General features: G+C 37.9%; 1 protein-coding gene across 1 annotated transcript in view; it reads right to left on the bottom strand.

Annotated features, from left to right (window-relative positions):
- Nucleotides 1–648: 648 nt before the first annotated feature.
- LOC150080463 (uncharacterized) overlaps nt 649–18,044 on the bottom strand; it is a 30,048-nt gene continuing 12,652 nt past the window's right edge. The window contains exon 3 of the mRNA XM_090380699.1: nt 649–1,653. Within this exon, the coding sequence (XP_090236825.1) occupies nt 649–1,653 (1,005 nt within the window). The remainder of the gene's footprint in view (nt 1,654–18,044) is intronic.

Genomic DNA, 18,044 nt, shown 5'->3' with positions numbered 1-18,044 from the left:
CATATTACAAGTTTTAAAACGAGTTGCAATGCAAAACTCGTCGAATACCGCATAAATCAAATAGTTGGTAATAAGAGAAAACATTACATTAATACCTAAAATCTGAAAAATACTATTATTACAATTATGATTGAAAATGTAGCGAATTCCATCTTTAAAAGCCAGATATTAGGAATAAGTTTTAAAACCACATTTTTCTTATAGTGTAATAACTGCGTATGTTCTTTTCTAATTTTTTTTGGGTTAAATACTTGAGATTCCGAGAAGGATAAAATCCTACAATCCTTTCCCGAGATGAGGAGAGATTATATATGATTTTAATTCAGCTGTTCTGCGAAAAAGAGTTTATAAAAAGTTTTGGCCTCGTTGACAGGATTTGAACTCAGGCTTGTCGAACCATTTTGAGAGGAGGGTGGTTATAACCAATTTTTAAGCGGAAAGACAGAACAGAATGTTTGCGTATGTTTTACAATGGTATACTTCTTATATTTGTTTGCAGTTTTATGATAATAATCTGGAATTTCTCAATATACAATGATTACATTGTGGATATTTTCTTCTTTGTTTAATGTGCGTTGGGATGACAAGTTCTAAGAATAAATTTAAAATACTGTACAAATTGATCGTTACTGTCGATATATGCGTGTGTTAACTCCAAAAAATGGGAAACCTGAGCCAAGAATGGCAAGACAAAAACGGATCTTGTAACTGTATCCATAACTTTCGAAGCTCTTGCGATGTCACGCCGTGTGCTGTGATAAGAGATCTGAGAATGCACGGATTAGATTTCTGTCTCAAGGTATAAGAAAAGTTAGAATTATGTAAATGTTTTAGTTTAAGTTTTTCGGCACAAATTCCGGTTAAGAAAACATCTTCTAAGAAAAGGAATGGAGTGTTCAAGGCGGTGGAGTATAATCGAAGGATAACACTCCCTGGCATTATATAAGATGATCCATCCAAATAGTCTGGATAATACCAGCCGGGAAACATTTTCGTGGGCATATACCATTTTGACCTTTTGGATCTGATTGGCTTGGGATAGGAAAACATTTTCCCAATTAACAGATCTTGGCGTTTTGTCTTCCACAAGAAACTTCTTAAGTTGGCGACATTAACAAATACGTCATCGTCACTCTTCATGATGTATTTAGCATCTGAACAGAAATTGATAACCCACTTTAGTAACCAGGTGGACTTGAGAGTTAAGTTCCTGTATGAGTCTATCAAGTTGTACTGTATAATATCCGAATATTTTCGGCTCTCTTCGGAAACCATTAACTCTGTCAATGCGTTTATTGATTTCCCAAGAACGAAAAACACTAAAATGTCTTTAAATTTCTTGGTATCCCGAAGCCACGTTTGACGAATGGCTCTGCGTAACTCAAAATGGGAAGGGTTTGAACAGACAGCAATCAACAAATAGGGTTTCATCTCTACACAAGACACTTTAGGAAATTTTAAGATGTCGTTCGTTTTATGATTAACCAAACGAGAAATATTCTTCTGCAAAAGCATCCACTTCCAGTCTGCTTCTTTGTAAAGAGTGTTCTCACGCTCCACTAATATATACATTGAACACAAGAAGAAAAGTAGAATGCCTATGACCTTCAAGAATATTAGTTTTCTGTGCCTCATTTCGAGTCCCTTTCGTTCCTATTTAATGAAGAAAAAAATTCAAATATTACTTAAACTTGTCAGTGTTAACTTCCAAAAGAAAAATTTTACTACTCTTTAGTAATGTCATATACAATATTAATCCGGGGTTCGAGCCCGTCACCACCAAATACGGAGGATGCGGAAAGGTCAGGGAATGACCACCGCACCGGAGCAATATGGCCTTAGTTGCTAATGCTCCTAAAAACCAAATAACAACAACAACAACATACAATATTAATGTTACCTTAAAACAAGCATGCAATTAATCTTTAAGTTGTTTCCATTTATTTGCTATTGTGCTAAATTAGTGGGAAAATGATCTCCAATAGGTTCTCGAGTATGGGAAATTACTTTTGGAATGACATTCCTTATTGTACTTCTTAAAACAATCATTTAAGAATGGAGATACTTTCATTAATCTCCACTTATTAAGAGATCCTGGTTAACGTTTGTTATTGTACCGACTGATTAAAAATTTGTACAATTCAAAACGGAAGAGCTTATTTCTCTGATTTTGTTAGCTACACAATTCTTACCAAGGAAGAAATAAGCATACAAGACTTGCAGTGACAACACCATATACCTTTGCATTCAGCACCGTGGTTTATTAAGTTACACAAACTAATCCTTACCGAATTGTTCTTTACTGCACCATCATGACAGTGTTCATAGTAATATTTGTTCAAAATCGTATGTGAATTTCAACACCGAAATGGAAGAAAATATAATGATTCACCATTACCAAATAAATACAGAGTTTGACGACTAGTGATCCTTTTTCATAAAACAGTGTTCGTGAGAGTGAAAAAACCCCCAAGAAAACTTGATGTCCGTTGCTAAACGAAGAAAAACTCGAACCTGTATCAACGTTTATTTCTATCACCCAAAATTCTCTGAGAAGACTTGCATAGCAAAAGAGTTCTTCTTACTCAAGTACACAATCGGCAGTTAAAAATTAAACCTCTATCTCTGAGTCATACAATGCTCGAACTTAGAGCTTGATAAAACTAAGATCACATTATTGTTGCTGGTTTCGAATGTTGCTGATTCGAGTGGAATTGGCATTTTGGACTGTTCCAGTGACGAAGCTTAGTTCTATTGAGTGGTTATCTCAATGTCTCCTTGTGCTCTACCATTACCAAAATCGAGCGATAAAGAAACAGTAGAGAAAAGTCAACCGCTAACGAGAGTACAACAAAAAATAGATGTCGAAACTAAGAAGGTGCCTGATGAAACAGTTTTGGAACTCTTTGAGGAGGAAGTAATGGACGCAGGACAGCGTTTATACTTCGTTAATAAAGATAAATCCAAGTCTGAAAGAAGTAACTCCTTAGCACTCGGAAATCAACCGAAGGAACCACTAAGCACAAGTAATGGCTAAATTCCAACAATGGAATTATCGTGGACTCTGGTGAAATGCAAAGTGCATCTGGTGAAATTTTGTGCGATACATAGTGATCATTCTTAGCGGATTAGCTATTTATTTTCCAGTGTCTCTATTATTCTTGTTTTTCATAAGTGATTCTTTACTTAAAAGCTTTGAAGCAGAATCCAGAAAGGAAATACACCTTTCTTCCTTGTGTATATATTTATATAATCCGTACTAACCTAACTAACTTTCTAAACCGCTTGGTCACTGGTGGCACGGCTCCTGCCTCCACGTGGCGGGGCTAGAAACCTGGGAGAAGAAAACCACTCTCCCGGAACAAAAGGGCAAAAAAGGAGCAAAAAGGACATAAATAAACATGCCACTTACGGATCTCATGATCCAGATCTCTCAAACAGAGAGATGCATCTAATGCATCTAATGCAAAACGGCAGAAAAAAGAAGGAACAGTAACTCCTGCTCCTCTTTTTCTGACACTACATTCTTTAACTGTCAATCCTTTGAGTATGCTCTCCCCATTCCTAATACAGAAATGTCTTGAAAATGTGGCGGGCCTCCAAAAATGGTTCGGAGATTAAAACCTGGAGACCTTCTAGTGGAGATGAGTGAGAACAAGCACTCAGAAAGACTATTAAAAGTCGACTTTTCGTGGAATTCCCACAAAGGTTACCCCGCATGCCACCCTAAATTCCTCTAAAGGGGTAATAGCCGAGTAGGATCTCCTTAATGTATCTGAGGAAGAGATCGTTCAGGAATTAGGCGATAAAAATGTAATAAATGCCAAAATGATAGTCATTAAGAAAGATGGGGTTCTTACTCCTACCCGAACGGTCATTCTTACATTTAAAACACCCATTTTACCTCCAACTTATAAAGCTGGATATTTAAGGTGCAAAATTCAACCAATATATTCCAAACCCAGTCCGGTGTTTTAAATCCCAAAAATTTGGACACTCGCAAGCAGTCTGCAGGGGTGTAATCACTTGTGCTTCCTGTGGTTCGAAGAGCATGTTCACACAGACTGCACCACTGAAATGCAATGCTGCCCAAACTGTAAGAGAAATCATTCAGCATTTTCAAAGGAGTGCATCCAGTGGCAGACTAAAAAGAACAAAGTGGAACACAAGGTGCCATACCAAGAAGCAAAAAGACATTTTTCGATTTCAAATAAATTGCCATCTTATTCTTCAGTTGTAAAAAGCAACGATCCATAACAGTACAACCAGATTGTTTAGTTCCGCCAAGCATCTCAATTTCTGATTGGGCAAGGTCGGTCCTCTTTACAATAAAAGAACAGCCTACCCAACAGCAATCAATTCATTCGGTAAATACACCATTGACAATACTGCCAGATAAAAGTGCTGTACAATAGTCAGTTAATCAAACAAGCTCAAAGAAATAAACAAAAATCGAGTACTGATTCCATGGACATAGATAGACATGCACATCTAGATGAACCACTTCATGAAGAAGAGGAGGACATGGACGTCACTAGGCCAAATTTCTCAAAAAGGGAAAAAACAAGACTAGACAGGCGCAAACAAACCACATCCCCTAAGCAAGTAGACACACCCGATAATCCTCAATAATGCATAGATAATCCTCAATAATGCACTGAAAAATGCATAGAATGGAATTGTCGCGGACTCCGAGCTAACTTAGACGATGTTTATGACTTAATTACCGAATATAAGCCTGCTGTTCTTTGTCTACAGGAAACAAATCTGACCCCTAAAATATCTATGAGTATAAAACATCATATAATGCTTAGAAAGGATAGGAACGACTCTTAATACAGCATATGGAGGTGTAGCATTTCTAGTAAACTCTAGATCTCCTTCAGACCTGTCCCCTGCAAATAACTTTTGAAGCTGTTATTTTGTTATTTGGTTTTTAGGAGCATTAGCAACTAAGGCCATATTGCTCTGGGATATGCGGTGGTCATTTCCTGACCTTTCCGCATCCTCCGTATTTGGTGGTGACGGGCTCGAACCCCGGTCTAATCAAGAAACATGTGTTACGCACTGCTGCTCCTTCCCACCTGGCTACGGAGGCGCCACTTTTGAAGCAATCGCTGCTAGAGTTATGGTTGAGATAGCGGTAACAGTTGTTTCCTTATGCCTTTCGCCCAATTATTCATACACATTAGCAGATTCCGATGATTTAGTTACCCAGCTGCCATCACCTTTCTGTATCTTGGGTGACTGGAATGGGCATCACCCCTTATAGGGTTCATCGCACGTTGATAAGAAAGGTCAGTTAATTGAAACATTTCTTGAAAGGCACAACTTAACATTATTAAACAATGGGACTCACACGTACGTGCATCTTTCCTCAAGGTCAACTTCTGCAATTGTTCTTTCAATATGCTCGCAAAACCTCTTTTCGCTTATTGATTGGACGGTCACTGATAACCTTCGGAATAGTGACCACTTTCCAGTAATATGCACACTGTCGACTAACTCTCCTCCTCAAACTGAAATAAAAACTGTTTGGAAATTCGACAAAGCAAACTGGAAGAAATATCAAAAACTGACATGTCTAGATATTCAGACCATTGAGACTCTCACCTTTGACTCCGCCCTAACTTATATAACTCAGCAAATAATAGCAGCTGCAGAAACCTGTATACACAGATCATCCATGAAAACCCGCTGCCACCCAAAAATATGGTAGAATGAAGCTTGTAGCAATGTTAAAAAAGAGAAGAATGGATACTGGAACTTATTTCATAAATACCCAACCACAGCTAATCTCATACAGTTCAAGAAGGCTAGAGCTAAATCTCGTCACATACAACGAATAAGCAAATAAGAGGCATGGTCCAAATATGCCTCCGCTATAAACAGAACCACAAATGTCAGAACCGTTTGGACTAAAGTTCGAAAAATTAATGGAAAATATCCTCCCCTAACCACTCCGATAATACTTCTAAAAGGCAAAGAAATCTGCAATCCTCTTAATTTCTAATACATTAGGTGAAACATTTGAAACTATCTCAGCTGTAATCGCATTTGAGCCAAGTTTCCAGGCACATAAAGTACAAGCAGAAAAATATAATCTCAATTTCAATACTTCACGACAGCTTCCATATAATGTACCCATTACCATGGCAAATTTACCTAGTGCACTTGCAAGATCCAATAATAGTGCTGCTGGCCCTGATGGAGTGTACTATGCCATGATATATCATTTGAGTGAAGCTAAAACTGTATGATAGAATCTTTGATGAAGATTACCCTACCAGTTGGCGTCATTCTATTATATTAGCTTTGCCAAAACCAGTAAAGGACCATTCAGATCCAGCAAATTACCGACCGATAGCTTTAGCTAGTTGTATAGGGAAAATATTAGAAAAAATAATTAATGCCAGATTGACATGGTTCCTAGACACTGAAAGCATTCCAAGTCAAAATCAATATGGATTTCGACGGACTAGATCAACACTTGACCTTATGGTCAAAGCTGAAGGAAACATCCGAAATGCATTTCTCAGGAACGAACACCTAGAGATGATATGTCTTGATATCGAAAAAGCTTTCGATACACCCTGGTGATATGGAATTCTTCACGATCTCTATGAATCTGGTCTTCGTGGTCATCTTCCACAATTTATCCAGAACTTTTTGAGCAATAGGTCCTTTCAGGTACGATTTCACTCTGCTCTCTCGCAAACATTTGTGCAAGAAGAGGGGGTCCCTCAGGGTTCTGTGTTTAGTGCCACGCTCTTCTCCCTGAAAATTAATTCGATTACCAAACGTATTCCCGACACAGTTGAAACATATCTGTACGCCCACGATCTGGCAATCTCATACCACTCACAAAATATGCGTTTCATTGAAAGGCAACTTCAAGACACAATTAACAAGCTTGTTCAGTGGGCAGAAAATAATGAACATAGACTTTCAAAACAAAAAACAACAGCAATTCATTTTTGCCCTAAACGAAATTTACATCCAGATCCCGATTTACATTTAACTCCAATTACTTTTCAACAGAGTATTAGCTTTCTTAGACTAATTCTGGATAAAAAACTTAGTTTCTTAGAGCATATTAAGCATATTCGTACAACCTGTCTAAAGCAGCTGAATCTCCTCAGAGCAATTTCTGCTGTCATGGGGTGCGAATCGGTACATGCTACTGCACTTATACCGGTCGCTCAAAAGTTCCAGACTAGACTATGGGTCTCCTGCATATGCCTCAGCTAGAGAAAGTGTATTAAAATGGCTCGACCCAGTACATCACAATGCTCTCCGAATTGCACTGGGATCTTTTCGTACATCGCCAGTTCAGAGTCTCTATAGGGAAGCACACGAACTACCCATATTTCTTCGTCGGCATGCTCTGCTATTAAGATATGCAGTTAAAATCAGAAGTTTTCCACACCATCCTATAAAGCAATATCTATTCACCCCAAAATGGCATAATTTGTACCAAAATAAACCTTTGCAGAATAAATCATGTGGCATTAGATTAAAAAGCATGACTCTGTGCTGGGAACCAGTGGTGGGATTCAGCCGGTTCGCACCGGTTCGGTACAACCGATACCTAATTTTTTGTTGAGTTCGGCGAACCGGTTGTTAAAATTGCACTTGTGATCAGGGTTCTCTCTAAGGTGGGCACCTGGGCAGCCACCCAATGTGGAAATCACAAATTTACATTCCTTACTCTTTTTTAACGTTCATCTACGCAACAGCGTATTCCAAGTTCCCGTAGTAATGTTCATTCCGTCCATAGGTGAAAAAAATTAGACGGAACTATGCTTGTAATATTTATTTATTCATTTCATAAAACTCATCATACCTTTGATGAAATACTACATTTTTATTTTCTCGCGTTTGTAACTTAAGTAAACAAATATATAACGTAGGGAGAAAAGTGCCAAACAACTAGGGGGATGACACACTGTCATTTGTTTCAGCTTTGTGTTACGCCCTAAATTCACACGAGATATTATGAGTGCGTTGGTGTTCCCCGATCAATAAAAACAATAGGAAGCTAGGACACAACGAACCAAGAGAAATATAGACAATAAGAAACCAAAATCAGAATTGGCCTTGGATGGTACAAAACAAGCACAACCACTCCAACTTGAAGAAAGCAGCACGTCAATTATTGAAATAAAAAAACAATAACAACTCCAAAATTGAAAATAAACTTCCTGAGTGCTGGACAGTGCAACAATATAACAATTTTAAAGAAAAATATGACGGACTGGTAATTTTTAACAAAAAGTTAGGTTGCGAGTATTGTGCAAAATATGACTTTATAAAAGAGAAAAGTGTTCATGTGTCAAAAGAATGGAAAAGAATGGCATCAGGGAAAAATAATGATGTACACCAGGCTTCTCTAAGGAAAAAATACGAAAGAACATTTTTCATCAAAAGCTCATAACATTTGTAAAACGAACTTAAAACAATGTGAGCAGGAGTCAATAACAAAAGTAATAGATACGATGAGCGAAAAATATTTAAATGCTACTTGTAGAGTGTTTAATACAGTTTACAGGCTGGCAAAAAGATGTAAACCGTTTTCAGACATAGAAGATGAGATAGAAGTGCAAATTAAAAATGGATTAGATATGGGAATAGGATTACATTCTCGTAAAACTGCTGTGAAAGTAGTTGATTTCATTGCAAAGGAAATTAAAAAAGAAATATTTAATAAAATTATTGAAAATAATCTGAAAATATGTTTGATTATTGACGAAGCTTCAACGATATCCTGCAAACTAGTTATTATACTTTTCTTAAAAGTTGAGGATTCAGTTACATCACCAACAATTTTCGTTGAACTAGTTGAATTGGAAAAACAAGATGCAGAGACAATATGTTCTTCAGTTATGGAAAGTTTAAATGATGTTGGGCTTACTAAGAACTACTTAGAAAAAAATTTAATAAGATTTTGCTCCGATGGTGGCAGAGTTATGCTTGAGAGAAAATCTGGAGTGAGCACAAGGATTTCAAAAGAGTTTCCAAACATAATAATATGGCACTGTTTAAATCATCGCCTCCATCTTGTTTTAGATGATTCGATAAAGGAAATAAAGCAAGTAAATCATTTTAAAATATTTATTCATAAGATATATACTATTTTTCATCAATCCAATAAGAACCAAATTGAACTTTCCAAAATATCTGAACAACTTGGAATTGAAATTATAAAGACTGGTAGAGTTTTGGGACCAAGATGGGCTGACTGTAGTTTAAGGTAAATCCTAGCTGTGACGCGCTTATCCAGCGCTATATCACTATTTTTATTCAAATAAAAAGGTACTTAGGTATGGCTGCCCGTCTTGAAAATATATATTTTATAAATGATATGGCATTGATGATTGATATTTTAAACGAAATTTCTCTTCTTTCAAATACACTGCAAGCAAGAAACATAGGCATACTAAAGGCTGAAAAACTCGTGATAAGATCTATTAAAGCATTTCAAATGCTCGGAAAGGAAAAGAGTCCATTCGAAAAAAAAAAAAAAAAAACTGATGAATTAATTACTTCAGAAACCTTCAAATATATAAAAATTTGTATAAAATCATCGATTTTTCAGGAAAGACTTTTAGAAAACATCGTAACGAATTTGAAAAAAACACTAATGGGTTGTGAACATTTAAAAGCAAGTTGTAGCCAATTTCAAGATAGGAATAAATTACAATTTCTCAATTTTTTGGAGACAGATTACTGGAATATTGAAGAAGTACTGGTTTTCATGGAAAGCAGCTGAAGAACAATTGCTCGTATCTATTGACATTTTTAATTACCAAATTGATTTTAATGATTATCGAGATTTCGTCGAAAACGTTTTAAAAAATTCCCAGAATTGTGCAATTCCTGAAAGTGTTCAAAGAGCTAAAAATATTGTCAGAACATTTACTGTAAGTTCAGCAGAAGCGGAAAAAGGTTTTTCAAAGATGAACATAATATGTTCAGAGAAGAGAAGTTGCCTAACTGTTTCTAATAAATCAAACACAATGGCTATTAGTCTAATCGGCCTACCTCTAAAGGAATGGGATCCTACTCCTACAGTGAAAAGATGGTTAAGGATAAAACACTCAGCCGATGATGCTCGGATAAAAGCGAAATTGCAAGTGAGGACGCCAATCAAGAAGCAATAACAGTTTCATTGTTTTTTGTCATGTATTATTTAATATTTTTTCATTAATATTTTAAAACTCTTTCTTATAACATAATCTAGTTTTGTGGACCTTTTTTATTGTTCTTATTTAAGTATTAACTGCATGAAATAATAAATTACCTTTCCATATATAGTTTTTTTATACCTAGAAAGGTCATTAGGGCAGCGAACCGGTTGTTAAATTATCTGAATCCCACCACTGCTGGGAACTAAATATGAATAACGTAATTCTAGATATTAGCACGGCTACACCACCACGGCAAATACCCTTGGCCAATGTTGAACAACATTTCCAACAATGGGGAAGATTGTCCTTCCAAATTTCAGTATTCAGCAGATCCATACAACTCACTCTTTTCAGTTCTCTAGTTTTACCCAACTTTACACTGATGGTTCCAAGACAGATAGTAAAGTTGGCGCAGCTGCAGTTCTACCAAACATTACAATATCCCAACAGCTTCTTTGGAGTGCAGCATTTACAACGCAGAACTGTATGCTATCCTGGTGGCTCTAGAGAATATAAAACAGTATATCCTGAAATCATTATCTACACCGAGTCCTTAAGCGCTGTATCTGCTCTTCAGTGTAAATTTCCTTCCAGTCATTCGTTACTACAACAAATTAAAATCAAGTTAGTGCAGATTCTTGCAAACAGGCAAAAATTAATTTTCTGTTGGATACCTGGGCATTTTGGAATCATAGAAAACGAACAAGTGGATTTTGCTGCCAAGAACACCAGTCACATACCATCAGACATGTAGATACCTTACACAGCTTTCAAACACATCATACATAGCACCGTTAGAAAAAAATTGCTATCGATTTGGCAGGAACAAAAAAGTAATAAGCTTTTTCAGATTAAAAACGATCACAAGCAGTGGCTATCAAGCCTAAGAAGCAATAGAAAGGAAGTAGTACTTGCCAGAATGCGAATAGGTCATATCCACCTAACTCATAGTTATTTACTCACTCAGGATGACCCTCCACTATGCAGCAACTGTCAAACTCAACTCACAGTAAACCACTTTATCATTGAATGCCCATTATACTTGAGAGAACGACAAACAGCTTTCTCTTCACATCTATATTCCTCTAATACAGTGGTCGGCAACCAGTGGTCCGCGGACCACCTGTGGTCCGTGAGAGAATTTTGGTGGTCCGCAGAGTAATCTGAATATATTTGCAATTTTCGTGTTTATTGAAATGTTTCATTATACAGTATTCTGATTCTACTTTTTTGCAATTTTCGCCTTATTACGTTGCATGTTTATAAAAGGCCCAGTGCAATATCCAGTATTAGCGATGCTTTTATTGTAAAAAAATATAGAAAGCTATTTCTATTTCTTATCGATGGCCTAGCCTGGGCACGGCGCGGTTCGCAGTTCTTAGGTAAGTGAGCAGTGATATTTTTATTTTAACTGTGCACAGTGTGATATTTAATGGCATCAAACAGCTTGAGTTTGATAACTATCTTATTTCTTGTTTGATTTTAGATTCATATAAAACAACCCCAATGATTGAGAAAACACAAGCAAGCATTTTGCGCTTCTTAACGTCGCGTTGTCATGAGTTTGTTAATGAATCAGAGCCTCCGCAGCCACCGCAAGGCATCACCAGGAAGGATATTAGAACTGGAGACGGAGAGAAGAAAAAGTTCAAAGTTTCAAGAAAATATGATGCGGACTACTTGCAGTTTGGATTTATTCAAGAACCTGGAAGGGAACTGGATCCACGGCCGCTTTGTATTATATGTTCTGAGCGTTTATCCAATGATGCCATGAAACCTTCGAAACTCGGCAGGCACTTGCAGTCAAAACACCCAGATTTAGCTAAAAAGCCAGATGAATACTTCCAAAAGATGCGTGAAAATTTGCAAAAGCAAAAAAGTTCATTAGCAACAATGATTGTTGAGGATAAGTCCTTAGTAAAATCTTATTTGATAGCACTTCAAATTGCGAGATGTAAAAAGCCGTATACAATTGGAGTAGAATTAATTAAGCTTTGATTGTTACAAGCCTGTGGAGAAGTTTTGGGGAAACAGGCTGTCCAGAAACTGAAAGGAGTTCCTATGTCTACTAACACTGAAGCGCAGAATTGAAGACATGGCCGAAGATATTGAAAATCAAGTGATTTCACTTGTGAAAAATTCTACGTTTTATTCAATTAAACTTGACGAATCAACAGACATAACTAAAAGGCAGTTCTTCTTTGTTTTGTGAGGTTTGATTGCCAAGGAGACTTAAAGGAAGAACTCCTCTGTTCGCTAATCTTGTCGGATTGAACAACAGGCTCTGAAATTTTCAATGCACTTAATGGTTATTTCCTGAAACACAGTATTGAATGGAAGAAATGTGTTGGGATATGCACAAACTGTGCCGCAAGCATGACTCGACATCGTTCAGGAGTTGTTGCAAAAGTGAAAGACGTTGGACACCCAGACATCTTGTTTACTTATTGTATTATACATCGTGAGCAACTTGTGGCGAAAAGATTATCTCCAGAACTGAACGAAGTACTCTTTGATGTAATTAAAATTGTAAACAAATTCGCCACAAAGCGCTCAATTCTCGAATATTTGAGGCACTTTATGAAGAAATGGGCTTTAAGCATACTGATGTTCTTCTTCACGCTGAGGTGAGATGGCTGTCGAGGGACAAAGTACTAACCCGATTGTTCGACCTGCGCCACGAATTCAAATTATTCTTCCAGCAGCAAAATAATTCGAGGTTCCATGATCTCTTGTCCGACAATGATTAGCTAGCCAAGTTTGCATACCTGCCAGATATTTTTTCTCTGTTAAACGAGCTGAACACGTCCTTGCAAGGACAGCTTACGGACGTGTTCACACTGCGAGGCAAAATGGATGCGTTTCAAAGAAAGATATTGCTGTGGCAAACGCGGTTGGCTGAAGAAGATCTGGAAATGTTCCTAAATTTTGATGATTATATGAAACAGGAGGATGTCAACCGACAGGTAATAACTCTTGTTCGATTGCACTTACAGTCGCTCACTGACTCTTTTGGTTGTTATTACCCAAAGGAAGAGGACCCCAGACACGGAAATACGTGGATAATAGATCCATTTTCGGTCGAGGATAGTAATTTGAACATGAAATAAAAAGAAAGCCTAATCGATCTATCATCCGACGACAGTCTCAAAGGTAAATTCCACTCGTCCCTAACAAGATCTCATTTTTGGCTTACCGTAAAAAGTGGGCACCGAGTGCTGAGTGAAAAGGCCATCAAAATTTTAATTCCATTCGCAACTACGTATACACCTCTATGTCGAGGTGCACTCGACATAGAGGTGTATAAATTAATATTAATTATTTCTGTTAATTCTTTTTTAATAAAATGAAATTTAAAATGTTTTTTTTTTGCATTTTTCATAATGATTATATGAAACAGGAGGATGTATCTGCGTTTATTTATTATACTTTTTTTTATCATTATAAGGCCATTATATTATTAATTATATTAACATTAATGATATCCAATTTTTTTGCAAATAACTTGGAGTGCAAAAACAAGTGTAAGTACCATTTCATATTTAGAATGTTACTGTTGTGGAAAAATCATGGTAGTGGTCCGCGGGATTCAAAATTTTGAGTTTAGTGGTCCGTGAGGTCCGAAAGGTTGGCGACCGCTGCTCTAATAGACTTACGTTACAGCAGATTCTCGGAGACCGACAAGATATTGATGATGTTTTTACCTTCCTCAATGATAAAAAAATATCATCTGATCTGAATCCATTTATTAATATAACAATCATGTACCAAATATGATTGTAATAGCATTATGGCCTTAGTAGCCCTTGCACCAATAAATCCAACAAACGACAACAACAACAATCAAGGCACTTCTGAAAAAGCACAAACCAGCCTGCTTTTGCATATAGCGGATTTATCTAAAGGCAGTGATAATCCCACCACGCGTGGTATCACAATTATTCTTAAGGTTCTACTTAACTTGGACAGTCCTGTTCATGGAGGAATTGATATCCTTGTAGGCAACCAGACTATTTCATCCTTTCCTGTTTCCAACCAGCATAGAGGTTGTAGCAATTTACTTTACAGTGGGATTTTTGTTAATTGCCTGCTCTATTTATTTGCCATCTGAGACGGACATCCCCAGAAAGACCTTGCTGAATTTAAAGTGCAGTGGCCTTCCCCTTTCGTACCTCCTTGGGGTTTTTATATGGGCATAACTCCCTGTAGAGTAGTGCAAACATCAGTGGAAAGGGACTAGTTATAGAGTACATGCTCACTGACAATGACTTCTCTCTCTCTCCTCTAAATGTGGAAACAAATATCCTCTTCCACGTGTCTTTTCGTACGTTTTCTGCCATTAGCTTTCTGTCTGCTTCCCTTTTCTCTTCCCTTCATTTACTTGTGGAGGAGAATCCGTATGCAAATGATCACTTTTTCCTGATGACCACCCTAAATAATGGGAGACCGTGTCTTCCTCTTATGTTTCCGCGTGGAAGATTGATCTAAGAGGTCATTTATCGAGTTGTTTTTTTTCCAAGTTCGAGAAGAATCCACACTCTTAGTCCTTTTGTCGAGAGGAGGGAGTGCCACATGGAACTGTTTCAAGTGTTACGATTTTTGCCATTAGAGTAAGCTCCATTATGTAAGAACTTCCTCCAACTGTAAACAATGCATTCCACGTTGATGATTTCAGCATATTTTTTCAGTCATGAAAAATTAAGGTCATTGAGAGAGAACTGCAACAAGTCATTGATCACCTTGACTTCTGGGCAATGGCCAATGGTTTCAGGTTCTCACCGGAGAAGACCGTTTGCGTCCATTTTTGCCGTAAGCGTCACCTTAATCCCGAACACGAATTAAGACTTGGACAAAGCAACATTCCAGTAGGAACGGAAACTAAATTCTTGGGACTCATATTTGACAAAAAGTTGACATTCCTCCTCCACCTGCGTATAAAATGCATGAGGACTGAACCTTCTCCTCGCTCTCTCTGCCACTTCTTCGGGTGCAGTCCGGTGCACTTTACTCCATCTGTATCGTGCCCTTGCGGAGTTGGAGGGGGATATCCCCAAGACATTTAACATTATGTATCGTGCACTTGCGAGATCAAAATTAGATTATGGATCTGAGGTATATGCGTCTGCCAGAAATAGCGTCCTTCAGTGACTTGACCCCATTAAACATCAGGCTATTCGTATTGCTAACGGTACATTCAGAACATCACCTGTCCAAAGTTTATATGTGAATGCAAACGAAGTATCCCTCTCGCATGGACAAAAACAGCTGTCTCTACGGTATGCTTTTAAACTGAACTCCCTGCCAGATCATTCCAAGTGGGCATCCGTTTTTGAGTCACGATGGAAAAATCTTTACAACACTCATTTTGCCCGATCACCAAGGCATCCCTTCCACCTCGGCATGCTCACACTCCAGCATGTGATTTCTCTCTTAAGAACTGGATGAAGCCCGATATCCCGTCTTCTCTCTACCTTCAGCTCTATTCAGAACACCGTGCTGAAAATTCTGACTCTTGAAGTGTGCACAGACGGCTGGAAGTCGGAATCGTGTGTGTATAATCTGATGCTGTTTTTTCAGATCTTACTATATCTGAGCAGATTCCCCTGAAAGCAGCATATACACTGCAGAACTACACGCTATAGAGTTAGCATTGGATCACATAAGAACTCGGCAATACCAACGGTTTATTTTATATGGCGATCCTTTGAGTGCACTACAGGTTTTGTGAGCAATGAGATCACTCATCCAACCCTCTCTGAGATTCAGCAGATGAAATACAATCTATATGCTGCAGCCAAATCGGCAGCCCTGACAAATATCTTGACCTGCCAGTCCCTTATACCGACTACAGGCAAGCAATCCCGAATAAGTTGTATTCGCAGTGGCAAGATTCGTGACATCGGCAGGTAACAAACCAACTATCAGATTGAGTCTGTAATAAAACCATGGTATTTCAGCCTGCGTAAGGGATCTTAAAGAAGAATTTGTTTTTGTTCGGCTTTATAGGACACAGCCATCTGACACATTCGTTTCTGCTGCGGTCTGATGACCCTACTATGTGTGAACAATACGACACCGTTTTATGTATTCAGCATGTTTTAACATACTGTATGGGAAGTTCACGTTTCATCGCTTTGAACCACATGACTGAGCCCTAATACACCCAGTGAGTTTTTATCCGACAATGACTGTGTCAGCAGCTTTTAATTTTTTATAAGATCTTCATATGTATAGATGTACTGCCCTACCATTAATATCCGGACACCCCTCCATGGATAGGGAAACAGGTCCTATGCATGCAACACGTCACAGAGCCTGCTATAAATATGCACACTGGGCTTCGAACAGACAACAGACAATTGCAAAAGTGGGCATGCAAGTTGACACGTTCAACAGAATTGATCACGTCAACAAATGCTTGACGCCGATTAACATGATGTAAGGAGCGCGAATCCTGGACTGTAGAGCAATGGAAAACTGCTCTTATGGTCCTATGGACAGACGGGTCGAGGTTCGCACTGTACCAATCTGATGCCGGTTCCTGGATTTGGCGATTGCCATGGAAACAATTCCTTCCTGATTGCATCCTCCCAACAATGAAGTTTGGTGGAGGTAGTGTCATGGTGTGGGGCTCCTTTCATGCTTTGACTTCGGCCCATTAGTCGTTATCGACAAAACCATAAATGCTGTGCAATACCAGGACAGCTTGGACAATTATGCACTTCCGAAATTATGGAGCAGACCCATACCTGTATCAGCATGACAACGCCCTATGCCATACTGCTCGGATCGTAACAGTGGTTTGAGGACATGGGTGTAGAAAAGTTTGATTGGCCAGCCTAGGGTCCTAATCTAAATCCTATCGAGCATCTTTGTGATGTATTGGATCGTCGGGTACTTGTACGTCGAAATCGCCCAAAGAAGAAGGCCGAACTGGTGGCTGCGTAAAAAGCCGAGTGAGGAACATATCACCTGACATTTATAAAAAGCTGGTTGAGAGTATGCCGCGAAGATTGAAGGCCGTCATAAAAGCAAAAGGTTTCAGCGCAAAATATTAAATGACACAATAAAAGCTCTTTTTTCTTTTGTCTAAAGGCAGGTGTCTGGATATTAATGGTAGGGCAGTGTATATAAACTAGGACATTTATTTTTACACTTATACTGCATTTTATTTGTCGATGTATATATTTGAGATATATATATAGAGAGAGAGAACGTTTGACGAGGTAACTTTTTTAAAGGTTACCAAAACCTAAACCTTTTTTGAAATTTAATTTTGTCCTGAAGCATTACAACCCTGGTCGTTTTTGCCCCATTAAAACCGAAATCATATCAAATCAAATCTGAACTATGCAGCTAAAATTCGAAGCCTGCTTAAGCACCTCATTCACCAGATATTTAGTGATGGGCAGTTTTAATGTACTGTAGAATTAAACCCAGGACAAGTCAGCTTACTCTTATCAGACTGCAAGACTATTAACAAACTTGCAATACATCCTTGAAAAGTCCTCCAAGATCCAAATAGTTCAGATCGCCAATGGTCCACTATTATACTTTCCTGTGACAGTGAGACTTCTCGAAAAGTCTCATTCATTTTCTACCAAATCTTAAGGAACCTTTAACGCTTTGCCACAACATTAGGAATTTTTCTGCTTTTTAAAATAGGTACAATAACGTGGTTGTTTCTGACTGTTCTCAGAACAGTCACGATGGGCGCAATATTGCTTAAGTTCCCCTTGCGCCAGAAATAATAATAACAGCAGTTTCTACTTTTAATTAATTTTCATATCATCTGCAAAATCACCTTTACATCATTATTTGCGTGATTAAAATAATGAAATCATTGACATAAAT

Source organism: Mastigoproctus giganteus, chromosome 9, assembly GCF_048544385.1.
Source record: "Mastigoproctus giganteus isolate SK-2022 chromosome 9, ASM4854438v1, whole genome shotgun sequence".
Classification (NCBI taxonomy): Eukaryota; Metazoa; Arthropoda; class Arachnida; order Uropygi; family Thelyphonidae; genus Mastigoproctus; species Mastigoproctus giganteus.
The sequence above is the reverse complement of the archived record's forward strand: the minus strand, read 5'-3'. Positions and strand labels throughout refer to the sequence as shown.